Here is an 18,954-nt window from a genome sequence, read left to right on the forward strand (position 1 = left end):
GCCTCGCCTGCAGAGCATGGGTCTCCTACATTGCGGTTTTCCAGATCTACTAGATGATGTCCACCCACGCGGGAAGCCGAGCACCTCTGCTTTGCTGACTCGGCAGTGCCTGTCCACTTTCCCGTGCGACGTTCGTAGTCACATTCACATTCTCTTATTGAAACATGAAGGACGGCTAGTCAAGGGCGTGGACACAACTTGGACGGAAACATATCCCAGACACGGGTGAAGACTAGCCGCCTCTAGTCTTCACTCAGCCACTGTGACATCAGTGCTCAAAGCCTTGCCACCAGTACTCAAAGCTCGCACATTACACCTTCCCTCGAGCAGGGGGCGGGGCGGAGGTGGTGGGAGGGGCGAAGGTGGTGGGAGGAGCCAAGGTGTGTTGGGGCGGGATCGCTCACCGGAAGTCGTATGCCAAGAGCTTAGCAGTTGGGGAAAGAGGAGGAGCTTTAGGCCTTCGGTGGGTGGTTCTGTGCGAAGCTCCAGTACCCCAGGTCCCGGTGGTTCCGGTGTCTCCCGACTTTGAGATCCAAGAGTTGAGGAGTTCACACTCACTCTTCCAGCGTACAGGCGCTGCGCGCCTTTTACTCTTGATTGGCTGCTGGTCCTGGCGCTCTACAGGGGAAGTTTCTTTCAGTACTGCTTAGGCTTTATTCACTACTTCGTTCTGGGGTGTGTGTGTGTGTGTGTGTGTGTGTGTGTGTGTGTAGTTTTCTGAGGAGGGATAGTCATGGAGTGTGTGTGGGGGTGTTTCTGAGGAGGTGGGGGAGTCATGGAGAAGCCCCCCTGAGACTTTGAGCTAATTTTGTTACTTGAACTTTACTCAGTTACCTGGTTTGGTTTTCTCGATCTTTGGTTTTTAAATTTCTACAGAAAGTTTGTGTGTTTGAGCTACATTTGAGTTATAAAGTCGTCGTCGATCATTTACCTAGCAAGAGACCTGATTCGTCCCCTTAAGGTACACATAAGCAAAAGGGGGCTCTCTCCTTCCAAAATGATTTAATGACTTATCCTCCACACAAGAAGGTCTGGAGCAGAGTTGGGGCGGGGTCAGTGAGAGTGTGACCGCCCCTTTGAAGTACCTTAGAAACCTTAAAATGAGATGCTGTGGGAGTGACACACACCCCAGAGCTGGACTCCTGCAGTCTCTAGCTCAGGCCGAGTATGAGGAATGTGCCCTGGAAGCCAGAGTGTTGCTGGCCTGGAGAGTTCTAGAACCGGAAGGGAAGGTCGGGCAGCACTTGCAATAGAGCCAGGTGCTAGCATCTGAAACCACCTCCTACTTGGATGTGACTTCTTCTTCCATGAGATGATGTGGGTAGGTGACTGTCCAGAACCTTCCTCCAGCTAAAGGCATCCTTCAGGCCTACTGGATCCACGTCAGTAGCTCTCAACTGGTTGCCTGATAGGGGCTTCCAGTTGATTGGTACAATAAGGACCAAGCTTGAGGCTCTATCCAGAACCAGTTGGGGGTGAACGAGGACATTCTGCCACCTCAAGACCCTGGTCATCCCCATCTTCTTTCAACTTGAAGCTGGCTTAACAGAGACATTGATGGGTCAGTCAGTGCAGAAGAGCTCCCACCTAGGTTCAGGCAAAGTGGTGGCTTTTTTTTTTTAAATGCCTGTACAGGGTTTTTCACAATCCCCTACCCCCCACCCCCTCACCCGCACCTGTCAACACCAAAGTCACCTTGCTGTAGAGCCCACAAACTAGGAACCCCAACGTCCCCCTGCGTGAGAATACAGAACAGATGTCTCCATGTGCCTTACATCAAGCACATTATGCGACTGTCCTTTGATTAAATGTTTCGGGGGAGGGGTCGGGGGTCGAGGAGGATGACACCTATCAGGACTCCCAGACTCAGATACCAACACTTCTCAACAGGAACACGGGCCCTCGGAGCTCCCGGTGTTCACGCATGTAGCCGCTGAGCGCGTTCCAAAAGGAGCAAGCGTGTTGTTTCGCCCACTTCAGGATTGATACCTGCCATATCTTACCCGGTTAATTGTGGTTTGAAAACACCAGCGCACCACCCAGAGGAGCTGGGAGTGGGTAGAGTCTAGTGAGGTTACTTTCCCTTGCAACCCTCCCCCTCCCTTCCCAATTTCTTTGATGATTTTTCCCATAAGTGCATAAGCTGCAGGGCCTTAGTAGAAGCGGGCCCTGCTCCTCCTAAATGTGATTCGGACCATATGCTTTCTACATTCATTCCCGCACGGGCTTTTCTTCTCTGAACTAACTGCTAACACGTTATAGTCACCTTGAAATTTCCTCTGCTATTTTCCAATTAAAGGCTTAATAGCCCTGGAAACGGAGTTCATGTGGTGAAGTTTACCATAGCCCCTTGTTCTGAAAGGCTTTCTGCTGGGATCCCATTATGTGCTTGAATAAACCCTTTCTGCAAACAGAAATGGGACTCGGGGTTGTCAGGTGTTGGGTTACAATAGACTTTGAGGCAGGGGACATTTTACCAACATAAATACAAACCTGTCCCTATAGGGAGATGTTGTCAAATACTGGGATATGGAAAACATTCCCATCAAATATGAGAAAAGGATTATCGCGCTATATCAAATGAGTATTTAGATCTCAGCCCTCGATGTGCACTGGAGTGAAACGGGGCCCAGTACCAAATAATACCAGTGTGTGTGAGTGGCACTGGGATAGGGTGGCTAGGTGACCCAGGAAGGAAAGGGGATTGCTTTGAGAATGAAAATGTCCCCTTAAAACCCGATGTAGAGCTCCGCTACTCTCCTTCCTCACGGAAACTAGTTACTCTTATTTTCCTGATCCGTTTCGCTGACCATTTACGGAGAAATTCGGCTTTGATAAAAGTCCGTGGTCCTCGTCTTTCTTAGACGCACAGATTTCAGAGCGAAACAGTATTAAGTCCCCAGATTCCTGCCATTCGCTGATCATGAAAAGTAACTCCTGTAGGCACCTTTTCTCCCCTGTGTCAGGCCCAATGATCCATGTGTGACTCTTGTGTCCCCTCTCCACAATTTACAAAAGTCCTACTAGCTGTAGAGTGAGGAACTTGTTTTCTTGTCGAAAGGTGGGAAGGGGCCGGATTAGAAGGGTAGGGGAAAGGGTAAAAACCAGGGGTACTGGTTCCGTGACGCTTTTGGGACAGTTTCTCCGAAATAGCATTCGTGTGCAAAAGGTTCCTCCCCAGTCCCAGCCGGTCAGCCCGGAACAACTACCAACTCCTCCGGCCCGCACCTGAAACCCGAGTAGCTAAGGGCATCGAGGGTAAAAAAGGTTCGAAGCTATATTTATATTCCTCATTCAAAGCTCTCTCCCGGTTTCAAATCCCTTTTCCGGGCAGAGAGCTTGCTGTTTGAACTCGCAACGGTGCAGTCCTAGAATTCACAGCAATCCCAGACCGCCCGGTGCTCTCTTCCATGGCTGGCTGTAGGGCTGGGCACTGGAAGGCGACCTTCAGAAAGGGACTGTGGCCTCTGTGCAGTTCAGGAGTCAGGTACTGCAGCAGACCCGTTTACCCTAACTTTCACCCACACAGTAAAAAGCGGAACGCACGTTCCCAGGGGCCACTAACAGACTATCCGAGACTTCCGTCGTCTCCTTCATACTGAGATGGTAAAGCGGTCCTGAGCCTACATTATGCCTGGATTTTTGTTCGGTTGTTTTCTTGGTTAGGTGAAAGAAGGCAGCCTTCTCTACGCGTACGTAGTGGTACCGGACATTGGACAAACCAATACTGAAAACAAGCAAGGAATATAAACGAAGTTTATGCTGTAAAGAAACAAAAAGGCTTATCCAGTCTAATGTTATACACGAGACTCTTCCCACCGTCACGTAAAGATTATTATGAGGAGGGTCTATTCCTTATTCTTAAGTAAAACACAGCGTCTGTGGGGATTTGGGCTAGGCAATTCCGGATCTTGGCTGGTTCAATGACCGTTGCGGGAACAAATGCCGGGTAACTTTGGGGGGCCACTAATGTGTCTTCTGCCTACACTCTCAGAAAGTTTAAACAGTGCTTAAGGAAAACATCCAAGAGAACACTTCCCGGACCTTTCAAGGAAGAGGCTGTTTATTTTAAAGACAGAAGGAGGTAAGTAGAAAATTAAAGTTACCCTCTAAAACGAGTTGTCTTCCTGAAGCCCGACAAATTAAAAAAAAAAAAAAAAACAAACCCACAACAACTCATTTTTCTTCCGCAGCAATTAAAGAGAAACTAGATTGCAAAAACGAAGCGAAGAATTCCCAAATCACTACCACCCCTCTCACTCTTGATTCCTCTTGTCAGGTGGTGACTGTTCCGGTTCTTGAAACTCGGTCCTCCCGGGGCCGACCTGCGGTGTACCCTCAATTCCCTCGCAAGCTCCGAATTGCTGAGGCCAAGGGTGGGAGTGAAAGCGGTCTTGTGCTTAGTGCTTTGAGACCAGTCCTGGAGCGACGTGAGAGGGTAGGGGAGAGGCCTGCGGGCTGGCTTACAAGCACCCACCCCCTCCCCAACGTCTCCCGCCCCACACCCGGTCCGCCCTGCGCTGTACCGCAGCGGCGCAGTCCCTCCCGGCTCAGAAAGGGGTAACAGAGGGCTTGGAAGAGGGGGCTTTGAGCGCCCCCGCCTGAGAGGCCTGGCTGCAGGTGGCGGGGAAGGTGAGGTACAAGAACCCGAGGGGTGCCTGCCAGGGAGGAGGAAAGCGCGTGGGGAGCGCAAGGGGGCTGGGACCCTGGGGAGGGGGTGGCGGTGGGAGGGAGGAGGGACTCGGGGGGAGGGGAGGGCGGCGGAGGAGGTGCTGGGTCCAGTCTGCGAGGAAGGGACCAGGGGAGGAAGTGGCTCAGACCGTAATCAGAGCTCTCCTCGGCCCGGTGCAGCTGCCCTGAGAGCCTCGGCGTGGGAGGACCAGCGGGTGGAGTTTGCTCCGGGGAGAGCGGCGAGCAGAGAGGCGGCGCGCGTGGGGACCCGCGGGCTGAGAGCACCATCGGAGCGGAGGAGACTGCAGCCGTACCTCCGGCTGCTGCCGACCTTCCCGGGCCTCCGAGCTCCGCGCTCCAGCTCCCGCCGTCGACCAGGGGGAGCCCTGGGCATGAACGGCTACGGCTCCCCCTACCTGTACATGGGCGGCCCGGTGTCGCAGCCGCCGCGGGCGCCCTTGCAGCGGACGCCCAAGTGCGCGCGCTGCCGGAACCACGGGGTGCTATCCTGGCTTAAGGGCCACAAGCGCTACTGTCGCTTCAAGGACTGCACCTGCGAGAAGTGCATCCTGATCATCGAGCGGCAGCGGGTGATGGCGGCGCAGGTGGCGCTGCGGCGGCAGCAGGCCAACGAGAGCCTGGAGAGCCTCATCCCGGACTCGCTGCGGGCTCTGCCAGGGCCTCCGCCGCCGGGGGACGCCGCGGCCACCGCCGCCACCGCCTCGCAGTCGTCCCCAGCCTCCCAGGCGTCCCAGCCGCCGGCGCCGCCTCGTCCCGCCACCGAGTTGGCCGCGGCCGCTGCGCTGCGCTGGGTCGCCGAGCCCCAGCCCGGGACGCTGCCAGCGCAGATTGCTAAGCCAGGTGAGAGCTTTTGCCGGGCTGGGGTCGCGCTCCGAAGGAGGGAATGTCGAGGGCGCTCAGGCGTTTGATGGAGAAGGCTGAGGACAAGTTTGTGGGAAGTTGATCGTGTTGGGCCTGCCCACCCCCTAACCAGGCACCGATTCTTAATCTCCGGGAAAAGGGGGTCTTGAGAGTCTGAAGCCTGTGGAACCCAGGGAATCCCCAGAGGGGCCAACCAAATAGCCTGGCTGTGTGTCCCTACTTCAGTCGTTTTCCCAGGTTGAAAAGGAGCATAATAGGTCAATTCCAAGAGTAAAAAGATGTCTTGGGGAGTACCAACTTTAAAGGCACCAAGACGAGGAAGGTTTTCAGGGCTGCGGCTTTTGGCGGGGGGGGGGGAGGTTTCATTTGGAACTAGGGGGTAAGTTCGTGTTGGTTAGCTATCAGGGTCCAGTGCTTTGCTGTTTCTAGGCGATTCTTGGCTTAGTTGGGACGCGGGAGCAAAACAGCGTTCTGTCTCTTTCTAAAGGAACTCGGAATCGGTTTAGCCCGGCTAAGAGGCCTCAAAACTTAGAATTCGATGAAAAAAAAAAAAAAGAAGAGCCTTTTAAAGAACTATAAGAAAAAGGTTTCAAAAGGCCTCAAAGTGAGATCAGTTAACTCTTTTTTTTTTGCTGAACTATTTCTTTGGTCCTTTAATGCTGTTTCCCGGGCTGCTGTGGTGTGAAGAGATTCAAAAGAAAACTTAGCCTACAGTGGAGAAAACCTAGCAAGTGCTTTTCCAGGATTATGCAGGGTTGGCCTGGCGTGGACCAGTGCAAGGCTTTCTGGACATCTAGCTTCCCTCTGTTCTCTTTTTCTCTCAGAAATGCTTTTATTTGGAGATGGGATAACGGGATTCTGAGCCCTGACAGTGGGCAAACCCCAATTTCCACCTAGTTGTCTTTCTGGCTTCTTCCAGAATCTGTCCCCATTTTAAGCCTCTTTCTCTCTTTTCCTCGGAGGAACCTCTAGCTTCACTCCTGGCCTCTCTCAGCTTCACACAGGAGACAGGCCCATCTCCTCCAGAATGGGGTGTACAGGAATTCGGAGTGAAAGTCCACAGTTTTCAGTAGCTAGAGCCTCTCTCTCTACTGCCTCAGCCGCTCAATGACAGCTCTTCTTCCGAGAACCCCAGAGCACCAAGCTGAACTGTCGTGGTGTGTGGTGAGGCGGCTGGGCCAGTCAGTCCCACCTTCTGGCTCAGTCGTGCCCTGTAGGCCTGAAGTTCAGAAAGCAGTTTGCTGACTGAGTTTTGTGGGTATTTAACTACAAGGAACACATAAGCTCGTCACAGAGGCAGGGCCCACGACTCTCATCTTGTGTTTGTGGATTTGCCATAAAAACTAGAGCCTATGGTGGGAAGAGGGTTTTCTGGATTTGTCCTGAGAACAAGTAGGAGAGTTAGGGCTCAGTCCCAGAGGTGATTCCGTGCTACTTTCAATTTTCCGTTCTGGTTTTCCTGGCTCTAGGACTAGAGACCCCAGGACTAGAGCAGAAGACCCAGTTGAAATTCAAGTTACAGCACCCAGCTGCCTACCAGCAGCTCTTACAGAGCGGTAACCTTGAGTTCTGTGGTCTTTGTCTACGAGGGGACTCCTTTAGTATCCTGTGTTCCCTCCATGGGTTGTCTTCCTCCATAGCCAACATTTATGGGGAGTCACAAAATCCAAGGTGAGGAGAAAAGGGAGTGGGGTAAGGCATCGATCGAGGAGGCCAGGTTGAAGCAACAGCAGGAGGGACCAAGCTTTAGTAGAATTAAAGGGGGCAAAGAATTCCAAGTGTGTAAACCAGGCTGGGTACATGATTTCTCTCCCTCCGTGTTCACCAGATACTCGGGGTAGCCTGAGCCTTCCAAATTGAGAACAAGCAATTGAGAGAGAGGGAAAAAAGGAGGAGGGGGAAGAAGGAGGAGGAAGAAGAGGAGAAAGGAGAGGAGGGAGAGGAGGAGAAAGAGAAAAAGAGAGAAGAAGAAGAAAAGAGGAGGAGGAGGAAATAAGAAAAGAAGAAGAAGAAGAAGAAGAAGAAGAGGAGGAGGAAGAAGAAGAAGAAGAAGAAGAAGAAGAAGAAGAAGAAGAAGAAGAAGAAGAAGAAGAAGAAGAAGAAGAAGAAGAAGAAAGACTTCCAGAGACTGAGCTATGTGGGGCCAAGGGTTAACTTGCACACTCGCTAACTAACTTTTGTTTTCATTCATCAGTTGAATTCCGTTAAGGAGAAAAGAAAACTCATCACTTGGTTTGGGGAGAGGGTTCTAAAATAAACTGATTACAATTTCACAGCCAGGAACACAAATAGATCGCTTCTGTGCAACACGTGTAAAACAGCAGCTCTGTTGGGAGGGGGCGGCTGAGTTAAAACCTCCTGGTGAGACCTCCGGTGGCTGGACACTTGCAATATATTTATATGTGGCACGACATCATCTTTAGAAGTATATTAGGGGTTCTTGTATAAATTAGTCCTTTCCACCGAGGCCCCGCTGGGATGGAAGGGCCATGGGCCAGTTCTGAGCAGCAGTCCCTGAGTCTGGAAACTGTTAGCAGACCATTTAGGTCTGCTCCTTTGTCAACTCAGGTTTTGAAAATCCGCCTTGGATTATTTGCCGTCAGAGAGCCTCCCACAGATAGCTGTGTTCTTGGAGACAAATGCAGGGGGAGCAGCAGCACTCGGAGTCTGTTTCTTCTCCAAATATTTAAGAAAAGCACAGGCTTCAAGAAGGATGTTGGCTAGGCATCATGGGAGAAAGCCCACGTCGTTCAGGGAAGAGATGAATGCCAAAACTCCATTTTCTAATGGGGTGTGTGGGGGGGTGATCTTTCCTGAACTCTCCTTCAGATGGCTTAAAGGAATGTTTGAGCACTGTTTCCAACGTGAGTTTAAGAAGATTTTACTATTTCAACTATGGATTGAAAAAAAATTTTTTTATTACAGCCTTCTGCCTGTCATCTCTGAATTAAATTAGATTTTGATTGTGCTCCAGTTTCTAAGTTAACTTTCGCTATGGATTCTATGCAACCCACATACTCCGTTTCTAACTTCCCTTTGTGTCACCCCCATCCCCCTCCCCATGAGAACAGCTCAGGGAGCCTAACCTTTTGTGGCTATTTGAGCTTCTGACCTGGCAGTCTTAATCAAACCAGCCAAGCCAGCCTTTCAGGATCCTGGGCTCTGGATCTGAGGGAAGTTTAGGGTCATGGCCAAGGTGAGAAGCTATAGTCACATTCACTACCTTGCCTGGAAAGGAAAGATCAGTGGCTGTGGAATCTTCCTTGATGTATAACTGCCAGATATATTATATATATATATATACACACATACACACATACATATATAGTATATATATGTATGTACATATGAAATAAATTTATGCATATAAGTTTAATTTAACATAATTTAATTTAAATAACTGATATATATGTTATTTAAATGCTCTTGAAAGACACTGGTTGGAGAGTGACGAGGAGGGTTGGATAGGAAAGTCACATGGCCTTTAATTCTGAAAGAGGCAGACAAGGCAGAGAGAGGGGGGACGGTGATTTTGGAAAGCGGACTCTAAGCACCTTTATGATTGCTCTGGGCTTCCTGCTCCTTGATTTGTATTGCCCAGTCTGCTGTCTTCATTTTAATTCTTCTCCCTTTTAATTCTCCAAAGATAAATAGTTGGCCATTTGTGTTAAGGGAGAGTTCCCAAAAGCCAGATGAGGAATTCCTGTCTGACTGCACACCCAGAGCAAGGGAGAAGCTGCAAACAATTACAAGTCATCTGGGGTATCTACCTGTGAACTGAAAAAACGACAACAGAAACAAAAACAAACGCGTCTGGCTTTAAGATGGCTTGATTTGAAGCAAGGGGCTTTAAGAAAAGCCAGACAGGAAGAAATACCAGGACAGCAAGACTGCCACTTGGAGCCTCTTACTCAGTTCTGGCTTTGAGGGTAAAGAATCCAGTGTTTTCCTTGCTAGATTTGATGGGTAGGTCAGTTGCGGGGAGGTGGGGGGATGCCTACTGACCAGGCACAGGAGGCTGGCCTCTCTGGTGGCCCCCACCCTGGATGGAGTGGTAGGGAGCCTAGGAGAGGCTTATAGGACAGCATGTTGGCTTCTCTGGGTACTGAAGCTTGTCTTGCTCGCCACACTTGCTAGTCCTCCCTCATCTAAGGACTAAAGCAAGTCTCCCTGAGCTCCCTGAGCCCTTCCTTCTCAGCCCCTAGGGCCTCAGCTGCCTGCCTGCTTCCTCCTGATCTCACCTACCCTGAGGGGCAGTGGAATGTTCCCATCTGTCTGGTAGAGCCGGAGGACGAAGGTTAAAGGGAAAAGAGAGTCCTCCCATAGGAACTGGAGTCTGTTGCCAGGCAGAGAACCCCCAGCCTGTTCCAGGCCTTATAAATCTGAGGGATGACAGTGCTCTCCACTTACAACCAACTTTTCCTCTCCCTGATGGATGAACTCTCGGGTTTAAAAGATTACAGTAATCACAGGAGGACAGTGTAAATCGAATCCGATAGCAATAACTTTTGGAGAAGGTCAGGCTCAAGTGAAACGTTACCAAGCAACAGGCGTTCTGTTTGCAAAATACAATCAGAGAGCATCGATGAGAAATTCTTTTCTGCAGCGAGTCAGCACTTTCTGTTAACAGCTTTACAGAGGGAAGGGGGGTAAATCTTCATAAATCAAAGTCCCTGCAGGACTTGGAACCTTTTCCGGAACTGTTGCATTTCCTCCTGACTGGGAAGAAGAGTGCCCAGCGAAAACCCATTTGCCTGCCTGCTTCTTCTTCTTCTTCTGCTGCTGCTGCTGCTTCTGCTTCTGCTTCTGCTTCTCCTCCTCCTCTTCCTCCTCCTCCCCCTCCTCCTCCTCCTCCTCCCCCCCCCTCCTCCTCCTCCTCTTCCTCCTCCTCCTTCCTCCTCCTCCTCCTCCTCCTCTTCTTCTTCTTCTTCTTCTTCTTCTTCTTCTTCTTCTTCTTCTTCTTCTTCTTCTTCTTCTTCTTCTTCTTTTCCCTTCCTCCTCCTCCTCCTCCTCCTCCTCCTCTTCCTCCTCCTCCTCCTCCTCCTCCTCCTCTTCCTCCTCCTCCTCCTCCTCCTCTCTTCTTCTTCTTCTTCTTCTTCTTCTTCTTCTTCTTCTTCTTCTTCTTCTTCTTCTTCTTCTTCTTCTTCTTCTTCTTCTTCTTCTTCTTCTTCTTCTTCTATTTTACTCCATGATGGCTTTCTTCCTTTCTTTCACTATTTAACCTGTGGCAGCAACCTCTAGCCATTAAGCACTCAGGTCCTTGGAGTCCCTAGTTCTAGTCCAGTGTAGTTTGGATTACATAGTAAGCCTTTGGTCATCAAAGGACCACCTCTTTGCCATACACATGTTCTGACTCTCACACAGCATTTTAGCTGCCCCCCCCTCCCCGGCCTAATTAGCACACTCTTTTCTGGGAAGGAAAAGAATGAAGGTAGAGAGGTAGGCGAGGGCTTCCATTTTGTCTTATGACTAAACAGATTTTACAAAGTACAGCTGCCTTCCAAGTAATAGGACATAACGAGAAACTCGGAACATTCCTCCTTTCTGGACCGTATGCTCTATTCGTTACAGTTACTCGTCAGACTTGAATTTCAGGCTGACCTCAATGTTCTAGTGTTTTCCACCATGGAGAATGGCCTTATGAGCTCAGTGTCTTCATGTGTGAATAATGTTCCCGTCTGTGTGAAGATGGCATGGTCGGCCCTGCTTCTGGCTTCTGCGAGACTCGCTGTGCAGAATCATAAAATATGAGCAGCTGATCAGATACTTCAGACTTTTGCAAAAGATTAGCTACCTTGTAAGCCCCAGTGGCCAAGGCAATGCTGTGGTTATCTTCGTATAATCTTACCTAGCCCAGTACCCAGGGATATAGGGGATTTAAGGGGATTTGCTAAGTAGAAGGATAAGCAAGTAGCCAGCTGCATCTTTGTAAACGCCCGATGAACAGGTCGGTTTGTAGATTTCCCCTGAACCTTTTCAAAGCTTCTAGTTCCCAAGAAAGGGATCTTGCTGAATATTTTTTTTTGTAAGACACATGGAATCTACAATTGTAACCTATACTTCCTTAAGCCCACCAGCACTTTCTAAGCAATGCCCCTGCAAAATCTTGGCTTTATAGAATCTCAGACGTAGCATCTTCCTGTCAGCCTCTTGAGTGTTAGGATTACAAGTGTGCACCACCAGGCCAGGTTAAGGAGATCATCCTGAGCCTTTTTATCCAGTGTTAAATCAGAGCTGATCGTTTACAAAGCCAAGCACTGAGTATTTTCATGTACACACACACACACACACACACACACACACACACACACACACATTTTACAATGAGATTTATTAATATCACCACTTGTTTCAAATTTCTACTCACACAGTTTTTTTTTTGACCCAATTGCTAAGATGTAATTGCTCACATAAACATACAAAGCCCAGTATCATCCATCCCTTAAGAACATTCGTAACAACCTGTAAATGTACGGCGTGGAATCTTAACGTCACCCACCATGTTGTCCTGCCATGGCTTCTCTCTCCTACTCACACAGTTTTTAATGACGCCTAGTGTGAGACCAACAGAAAGCATGGGAAACCGCTGTTAAATGTTTGACCCTGGAAGCCCCCAAGAGCTCCTCCTGCCATCACTTTTTATTGGCATGGAGACCTACCTAGAGATCTGCCTCCCCCAAATCACAGGGACATCTTTAACTGCATGGCGTGCTTCCGCTCCGGGGAGGGGAGAGTCTGTGATACCGGAGTTATGAGAGTCCAGTCAGGGCTTGTGTCTCATTCTAGGTGTTAGGTGGGTTTAGGCTTTGTGCACTGAATGGATAGAACCTCTAACTCCAGTGGCAGCTAAGTCGGGCACTTTTCTGTTTGTGTGTATTTTGAACAGACTGTTTCACACACTGGGCAGGCTTTCTTGAACCACTTGAGTACAATTTTTTAAAGTTGTATTTTTATGTGAAGGGATTTGTAGATTGTTCAAATTGTAATTTTTAGACTGGAAGCCACTTTCATGTGTTTGTTTATTTAGCAAAAAAGATCGTGTAGTTGTCATCACATGGCACATGTGCTTTGAAGGAGGTGGCATTGTTTTTCAGAGGAAACGTGTCCTTAATGAAGCTCTCATAAACCTAATGAGAAGTTTGTTTCAGGGTTGGAGTGTGAGCTCTTTGGGCTATGAAGTGAGAGCTTGAATATTTGATAACAGTTTTTAAAGGGTTTGGTTTTTCTTTTTTTTTTTTTTTTTTTTTTTGTAATAACTGGCCTGTCACGACAGAAATACAGGGTCATGGTTTCATCTGCTTTTGACTGGTGGTTTTGCCTTCCTGTACTGTATACAGAGCTCCAACTGGTCAATTGAAATATACTTCTACTCCTCATGTTCTAATTAGAGTCCCTGTTTCAATAAAGCGGAAGGCAGAGGGTTCTGGGACTATTTGTGTTTCGTTTTCTCAGCTGACGTCCCGTGGTTCTGTATCTAGAAAAGGCCTTTGTGCTTTACGCCGATTCGAATGGTTCGTACAGTTCATTCAGGAGGGGGAACCTGGGTGTGTAAAGGAATACCTGTTATTAAATTACTCTCTATCACCGAGCTTAACCCTTCCCCTCTATAATTACTTGGGAAAGTCTGTGTTTAGAGCAGCTTGCAATGACTTTAGTTTAGGCAAATAATAGCCAGCATAGTGCCCCCAAATTGCAGGGGCTGTCAGTTCTGCTTTTAAGAAATTATTTTTGGGCGAGGAGTTTGCCTTGGTGCACGTTTTGAGGCCCATCATCCTTGGCTCTGTTTTAAAACCCAGCACCCTTGGGTGCCGGTGGGCATCCTCCATACCTTTACTTCTCAAATTCGTGTGCCCTGTGGTGTGTGATCCTGTTTCTCTCACTGGCCGGTGTCCCTCCCTCCTTCTATAAGCACTGCTGGGCTCAGTTGATTACAAAACCCTTAGTTCGTGTATTTGAGTCTTAGGACATCCTGCCAGCTTTTCTCACGTTTAGCCAGGGCCCAGACACTGAGATTGGAGTGCTGAGGAGCCCAGAAATCTTTGAAGAGCTGGGATGACTTAGCATGGTGCTCCTCCTCTTCCACTGTTCAGATACCCCAAGGTACAGGGCACACTGGCATGTAGCAGGGGCTAAGGACAACACCAAGAGGAAAGAATGGCTTGGTCACCATTTGTCCTTTGAGGCCTTTCAATTACCTGAACAAGCTGGCGGCCTTGTAAGATCACACGAGGTGTGTTCTGCAGAACTTGGGGAGTAGATAGAAAGACACAATTGTGTCCTGTCCGACTTAAAATCCTGCCTCCCAGTGTCGGTTGCTGCCTTGAGGAAAATACATTTTTATGATATAGGTTTGAGTAGCTAGAGCATTGATCTTAAGTGTCCCTCACTAACCTTCTGGTCCAGGGGTTACCTGGGGCCTGAAGTCAGCTGTGGAAGAGTGAGCCCGGTTGACAGGGAAGCGGTTTTGCTGAAGAAGACATTTTCAGTGTTTTTGAATTCACCCAAGGCACCTGAAGTGTTACCTTTTAAGACACTGAGCTATTTTTAGCTCCTTCCTGTTAAGGGTGGCAGAGCTGAGAGCTTTCCAGGTGTGCAGGTTGCCCCCTTCTTCTCAAAGACAAGGTCATTTCTGTAGCAGAAGCAAAGCCAACAACCAACAATATTAAACTGGCTCAGCAGGCTGCTGGGATACTGTGTCCTATTTTTCTTGTTTTATGGTAAAATCTAGGTGGCTTACCATTTTGAGGTGGACATCTTGGTGACATTAAAGATGTTTATGATGTTTTTCAAACAGCCATCACTATCCATCCAGAACTTCTTCATCATCCTCCATTGAAACCTCCTGTTCGTTAAAGAGTAAGTCCCTGCCTCCCCTCCCCTAGAACCACCTCTCTCCTGCCTCTGTACTTCTAAGCATCCATTCTAAGCATCTCATAGAAGTGAAATCACATAACTTCTTTTGTGGCCAGCTTATTTTAGTTAGAATATCGTTAAAGTTCTTCTCTGTAGCAGATGTCAGAATTTCATTCCTTTTTAGAGGCTGAATAATATTGTTTATCCCTTCATTCATTGTGGGTTGCTCCAACCTTAGGACCCCTGTAAATAATGGATTTGATGTCTCCTGAACTATGCCTCGTCATGTGTGCTTTCCCTCCAGCATGTGTGTCTATTTCCCCAAGTTAAGAACTTCCATGAGCTTATGCTTTCTGCTGTTTTCTATCTTTGTTATTGTTTCTTTGTTTTAGCCTATTATAAGGTCAGTGAATGCTTGATGCCGATGCTAGATGATAAAAGATGGATTTATGTGCCTAGACCACATCGTTTTAAACATCAAATCAGTATATGCATGGGGGGAAGTATTGAACTTGTTTCCCAAAGCTCACTGAACAGGGGTCAAAATGCAAATGTGTGTTCATTTCAGAGTTAACACACCGTCCCTGTCTCGGGGGTTTGGGAACAGAGTGATAGGGGAGTCATCTATATGGTTATGCGTCAGGGGAGTATACAGGAGTGCAGCCTGCTTAGAATATAAATCTAAAAGAGACCTTTTTGTTTGGTCTGTTTGTCTTCAGTGTCAAGGACAGGGGATTCAAGCAGTTCAATAATTGGGAGGTGAAAGTTGGGCCTGTTGTCCTGGGAAGCAGTAGGAGGGAAGATGCTACATTTGTCTTGTAAAACTAGGTCTTTGGTGAATCTGAGAGTGACCATTGGGAGCAAGGGGGGAAATTCATTGTGCAGACTACAAATGAGTCCCAACAGTAGAAACCTACTGGTGTTTATTGGAAAGAGCAGTGTACAGAGAGTGACAATTTGGGATGAGTATGAATTTGTATTAGACGTGGCTGAAAGCTGCTTGGATATGATTTAAGAATGCTTTAAAAACACTTATGTTTGGCTACAGGCTTTTGTTGGCTTCCCTTGTGCTTAAGGTACTTGTGGTGTTGGAGAAATGTCCATCAATGGGCCTTTGTTAAAAGCTTTGAGAGTAAACAACAACAGGTAGGAGGGGGTGCCTTCTACGCTGCTTTGATGAAATTTCACCTCTGGCTATCTGCGCACAAGCAGGTTTGCCCACAGAGAGGCCCACAATGAGGCTATTCAGGCCAGAAGAGAAAACACAGATCCACAGTCCTCACAACCTGACAAGTGCCTCACTGGGAGTGGCCTTCTTTTCTTTTCTTCCTTCCTTCTTTCTCTTTTCTTTTTCCTTCAGATCAGTTACTCTAGATTAAGCAGCCACCACTAGCACATTCTTTTTAAAGGATAAAAATCTATTTGCATGCAGTTTGCTGGTTTAAAAGAATGCTCCTGGGGTTGGGGATTTGGCTCAGTGGCAGAGCGCTTGCCTAGGAAGCGCAAGGCCCTGGGTTCGGTCCCCAGCTCTGAAAAAAAGAACCAAAAAAAAAAAATGCTCCTTTATTTACAATGAAACCCCAAAGCTCTCTTGTCCATTGCCTTCTGCAGCGCTTAGTACTTCAGCGTTCACTCCTCTTGGGTAACATTCTAGGTTAAAATGTCAAGTTGGCAAACTGGTCTGTTTCATAGCTAGTCTTGACTCTATTAAGAAAATTCCTTGTCATCCTTCCTTCTTCAAACATACTTTGAAATGTTGCTGTAGGTCCTTTTGGTGCCCCTACCCCTGTTCACGCAAAAGCACCCATCTACCTCTTGCCACACATGGTAGACAGTTCTCGAACCTTCCAGCCATTTCCTTCTTCTCTCTAGTATCTGTCCTGCCATCCAGAATTTGAACTGGCTTTGTTTGGCCTTTAGTAAGGGCCCAGGCTGCTGACTTTGCCTGGCCCTTTAGTCAGTGGCTTTTTACAAGTGATTCTTGTGGTTGTCTTTCTTTCACTGAGAAGCTATGTCAACTAGTTATTGTACATGATAACCTGATTTAAAAATAAAAACCAGGCTATGGGAAACAGATGTGATTATTAAAGTGCCCTATGGGGAGGTATGCAGCAGGTGATGATGACCAGAGCCTCTCCTGTGGCGTGTGTGTGTGTGTGTGTGTGTGTGTGTGTGTGTGTGTGTGTGTGTGTGTATGTGTGTGTGTTTGGGCCTGGTTCAGTGTCTCACAGCTCTGCTCTGTGAGTAGCTAGTGTGGTGAAATCCAGGCCTTCTGTGGTTACACATTTATGTGGTCATTTGGTTTTAAGGCAAGCTTCCTCTCCTACAGCATTCTGCGAAAACACTGATTGCACAGTCTTCCTTTACTGACCCCAGTCCCTGACTCCCTTTGCCAATAGCTTTTGATTTCTTTTTGACAGGCTGTTATGACCAATTGAGCCAAGCTCCCTCATCCCGGAAGGCTGAGTGCTGCTTGACTCTGAGCACACCAGGAAGGGATTACCCTAACTGTTCTCTTGCCTTACAGATTTGACTGAAGACCGACTTGGGGACAGCAGTTCAGCAGACAATGCTGCGGAGTCCTTCAGTGACAAAGACACCGACCAGAGGAGCTCCCCAGATGTGGTCAAAAGCAAGAACTGCTTCACTCCGGAGAGCCCCGAGATCGTGTCCGTGGATGAAGGTGGGTACGCCGTGCAGAAAAACGGGGGCAACCCGGAGAGCTGCCCTGACAGCCCCAAGTACCACGCTGAGCAGAGCCATCTCCTGATCGAGGGCCCGTCAGGGACCGTCTCTCTGCCCTTCAGCTTGAAAGCCAACCGGCCACCCCTGGAAGTGTTGAAGAAAATCTTTCCCAACCAGAAGCCCACTGTACTGGAGCTCATCCTGAAAGGCTGCGGGGGCGACCTGGTCAGTGCCGTGGAGGTCCTGCTGTCCAGTCGGTCCTCCGCGGCTGGGGCGGAGCGGACGGCCGAAGAGAGCCTGGTGCTGCCCTCCAGCGGCCATATCTTTGAACACACGCTGGGCTCCTACCCTATCTCTTCCTCCAAGTGGTCCGTGGGCTCTGCCTTCCGAGTCCCTGACACCTTACGCTTTTCCGCGGACTCCAGCAACGTGGTCCCCAACCCCTTGGCCGTGCCCCTGCAACATCCTTTCCCCCAGCCACCCCGGTATCCGCTGATGCTGAGGAATACTTTGGCCAGAAACCAGTCGAGCCCCTTTTTGCCCAATGACGTCACCCTGTGGAATACCATGACACTGCAGCAGCAGTACCAGCTGAGGTCCCAGTATGTCAGTCCATTTCCCAGTAACTCCACTAGCGTCTTCCGGAGCTCGCCCGTGCTCTCCTCTCGCACCACAGAAGACCCTCGGATCTCTATCCCCGACGATGGGTGTCCAATCGTGGCAAAGCAGTCCATTTACACAGAGGATGACTATGATGAGAGGTCCGACTCCTCGGATTCTAGAATACTCAACACGTCATCCTAAAGTGTACCTGTGGGTGGTGACTGGGTGACATTTTGTGTGTGCTGGACCTCTCCCCCCCGCCCCCGCCCCAGGGAGAGTCCACTAATACTGTATACTCTTTCTTCCTGTTTGACAAAGTGACTGTGCTTGGTAGTCTTATACATTAGCAATAAAAACATAACTTATTTAATTTCCTGCACTTCACTGGAAAATGCCAAATAGCTCTGCTCTGTGGATTTAGTGCTGAATGTTGTAAATGAGTTTAAAGCTGAGGACTGCCTGGGGAGGCCGGGCCAGTGGGGGATTTAATTGGGGGTGGGGGTCAGCTTTACTCCTAAGTTCAACCTGGAATGTTCCGTGAAATAGTATACTTGAATGCCATTTTGTAAAAGAGGATTCCTCAGGATACCGGAAACCTTAGGGAGTGGCTCTATTGCCAGCCGACAAAGAGTAGGGACACTCATGTTACTCCCGTTCTAAAGAGAGACTGCACTCAGGCTAGCTCGGACGGCACAGGCTCATATTTAAGCTCGGACAGTTTTCAGAGACAAACTCCATTAAGAATCATTCTTTTCACGTGGCCGAATCGAAACATGTGTAATGTCAGTATAAAGCCAACCCCAGCTGTGAACTGCATGAAACGTGTCGCCGCGGAAACGAACACAAGATTAAGCTTTGTCAGGTTAATGTAGCATGCTAAGTAAGGACTCTAGAAAAATAAACTAAGGACATGATCTTGGTTGATGTCTTCTCTGCTTGATGGAAGGAAGATCTCCCTACTAATGCCTGGGTCCAAAACCGAGATACCGTTCAATGGGGACATGTCTTAAACTGGGCATTTCCTGTACTGGCGGGGCCTGGGTTCGGCAGGTGTGGTCTCTGGTTCACTCCCTCGCACTCCAAACTGAACACTGGCAGCAAAACACAGTGAAAATGGGAAACTACTAACAGGATACAACTGAATGAGAGAAAGAAGCAAAGTGTGTCCAGTAGAGACCTGACACGAAACCCATTGGGTACATGAAGTGTGTGAACACTGTCGCCCTGGCAGTCCAGCAGTCTAAGCGTCACATTCAGAAT

The 18,954-nt window shown here is 48.7% G+C and overlaps 1 protein-coding gene across 3 annotated transcripts; it reads left to right on the plus strand.

Moving 5' to 3' along the window:
- Positions 1 to 1,482: 1,482 nt before the first annotated feature.
- On the plus strand, positions 1,483 to 18,608 carry Dmrt3 (doublesex and mab-3 related transcription factor 3). 3 transcript variants are annotated; one of them, XM_087550312.1, is made up of 4 exons: positions 1,483 to 4,084; positions 4,280 to 4,632; positions 4,852 to 5,532; positions 16,934 to 18,608. In XM_087550312.1, the coding sequence occupies exons 3-4, from the start codon at positions 5,064 to 5,066 to the stop codon at positions 17,893 to 17,895; spliced, it is 1,431 nt and encodes a 476-aa protein (XP_087406438.1). In that variant the 5' UTR covers positions 1,483 to 4,084; positions 4,280 to 4,632; positions 4,852 to 5,063; the 3' UTR covers positions 17,896 to 18,608. The 3 variants fall into 3 exon arrangements, with proteins under 3 accessions (XP_087406438.1, NP_001424802.1, NP_001099828.1); NM_001437873.1 differs by lacking the exon at positions 1,483 to 4,084 and having other exon boundaries at positions 4,537 to 4,632; NM_001106358.1 differs by lacking the exons at positions 1,483 to 4,084; positions 4,280 to 4,632 and having other exon boundaries at positions 4,812 to 5,532; positions 16,934 to 18,606.
- Positions 18,609 to 18,954: the final 346 nt, after the last annotated feature.

This window comes from Rattus norvegicus, chromosome 1 (genome assembly GCF_021556685.1).
Source record: "Rattus norvegicus strain SHRSP/BbbUtx chromosome 1, alternate assembly SHRSP_T2T, whole genome shotgun sequence".
NCBI classification, from domain to species: domain Eukaryota; kingdom Metazoa; phylum Chordata; class Mammalia; order Rodentia; family Muridae; genus Rattus; species Rattus norvegicus.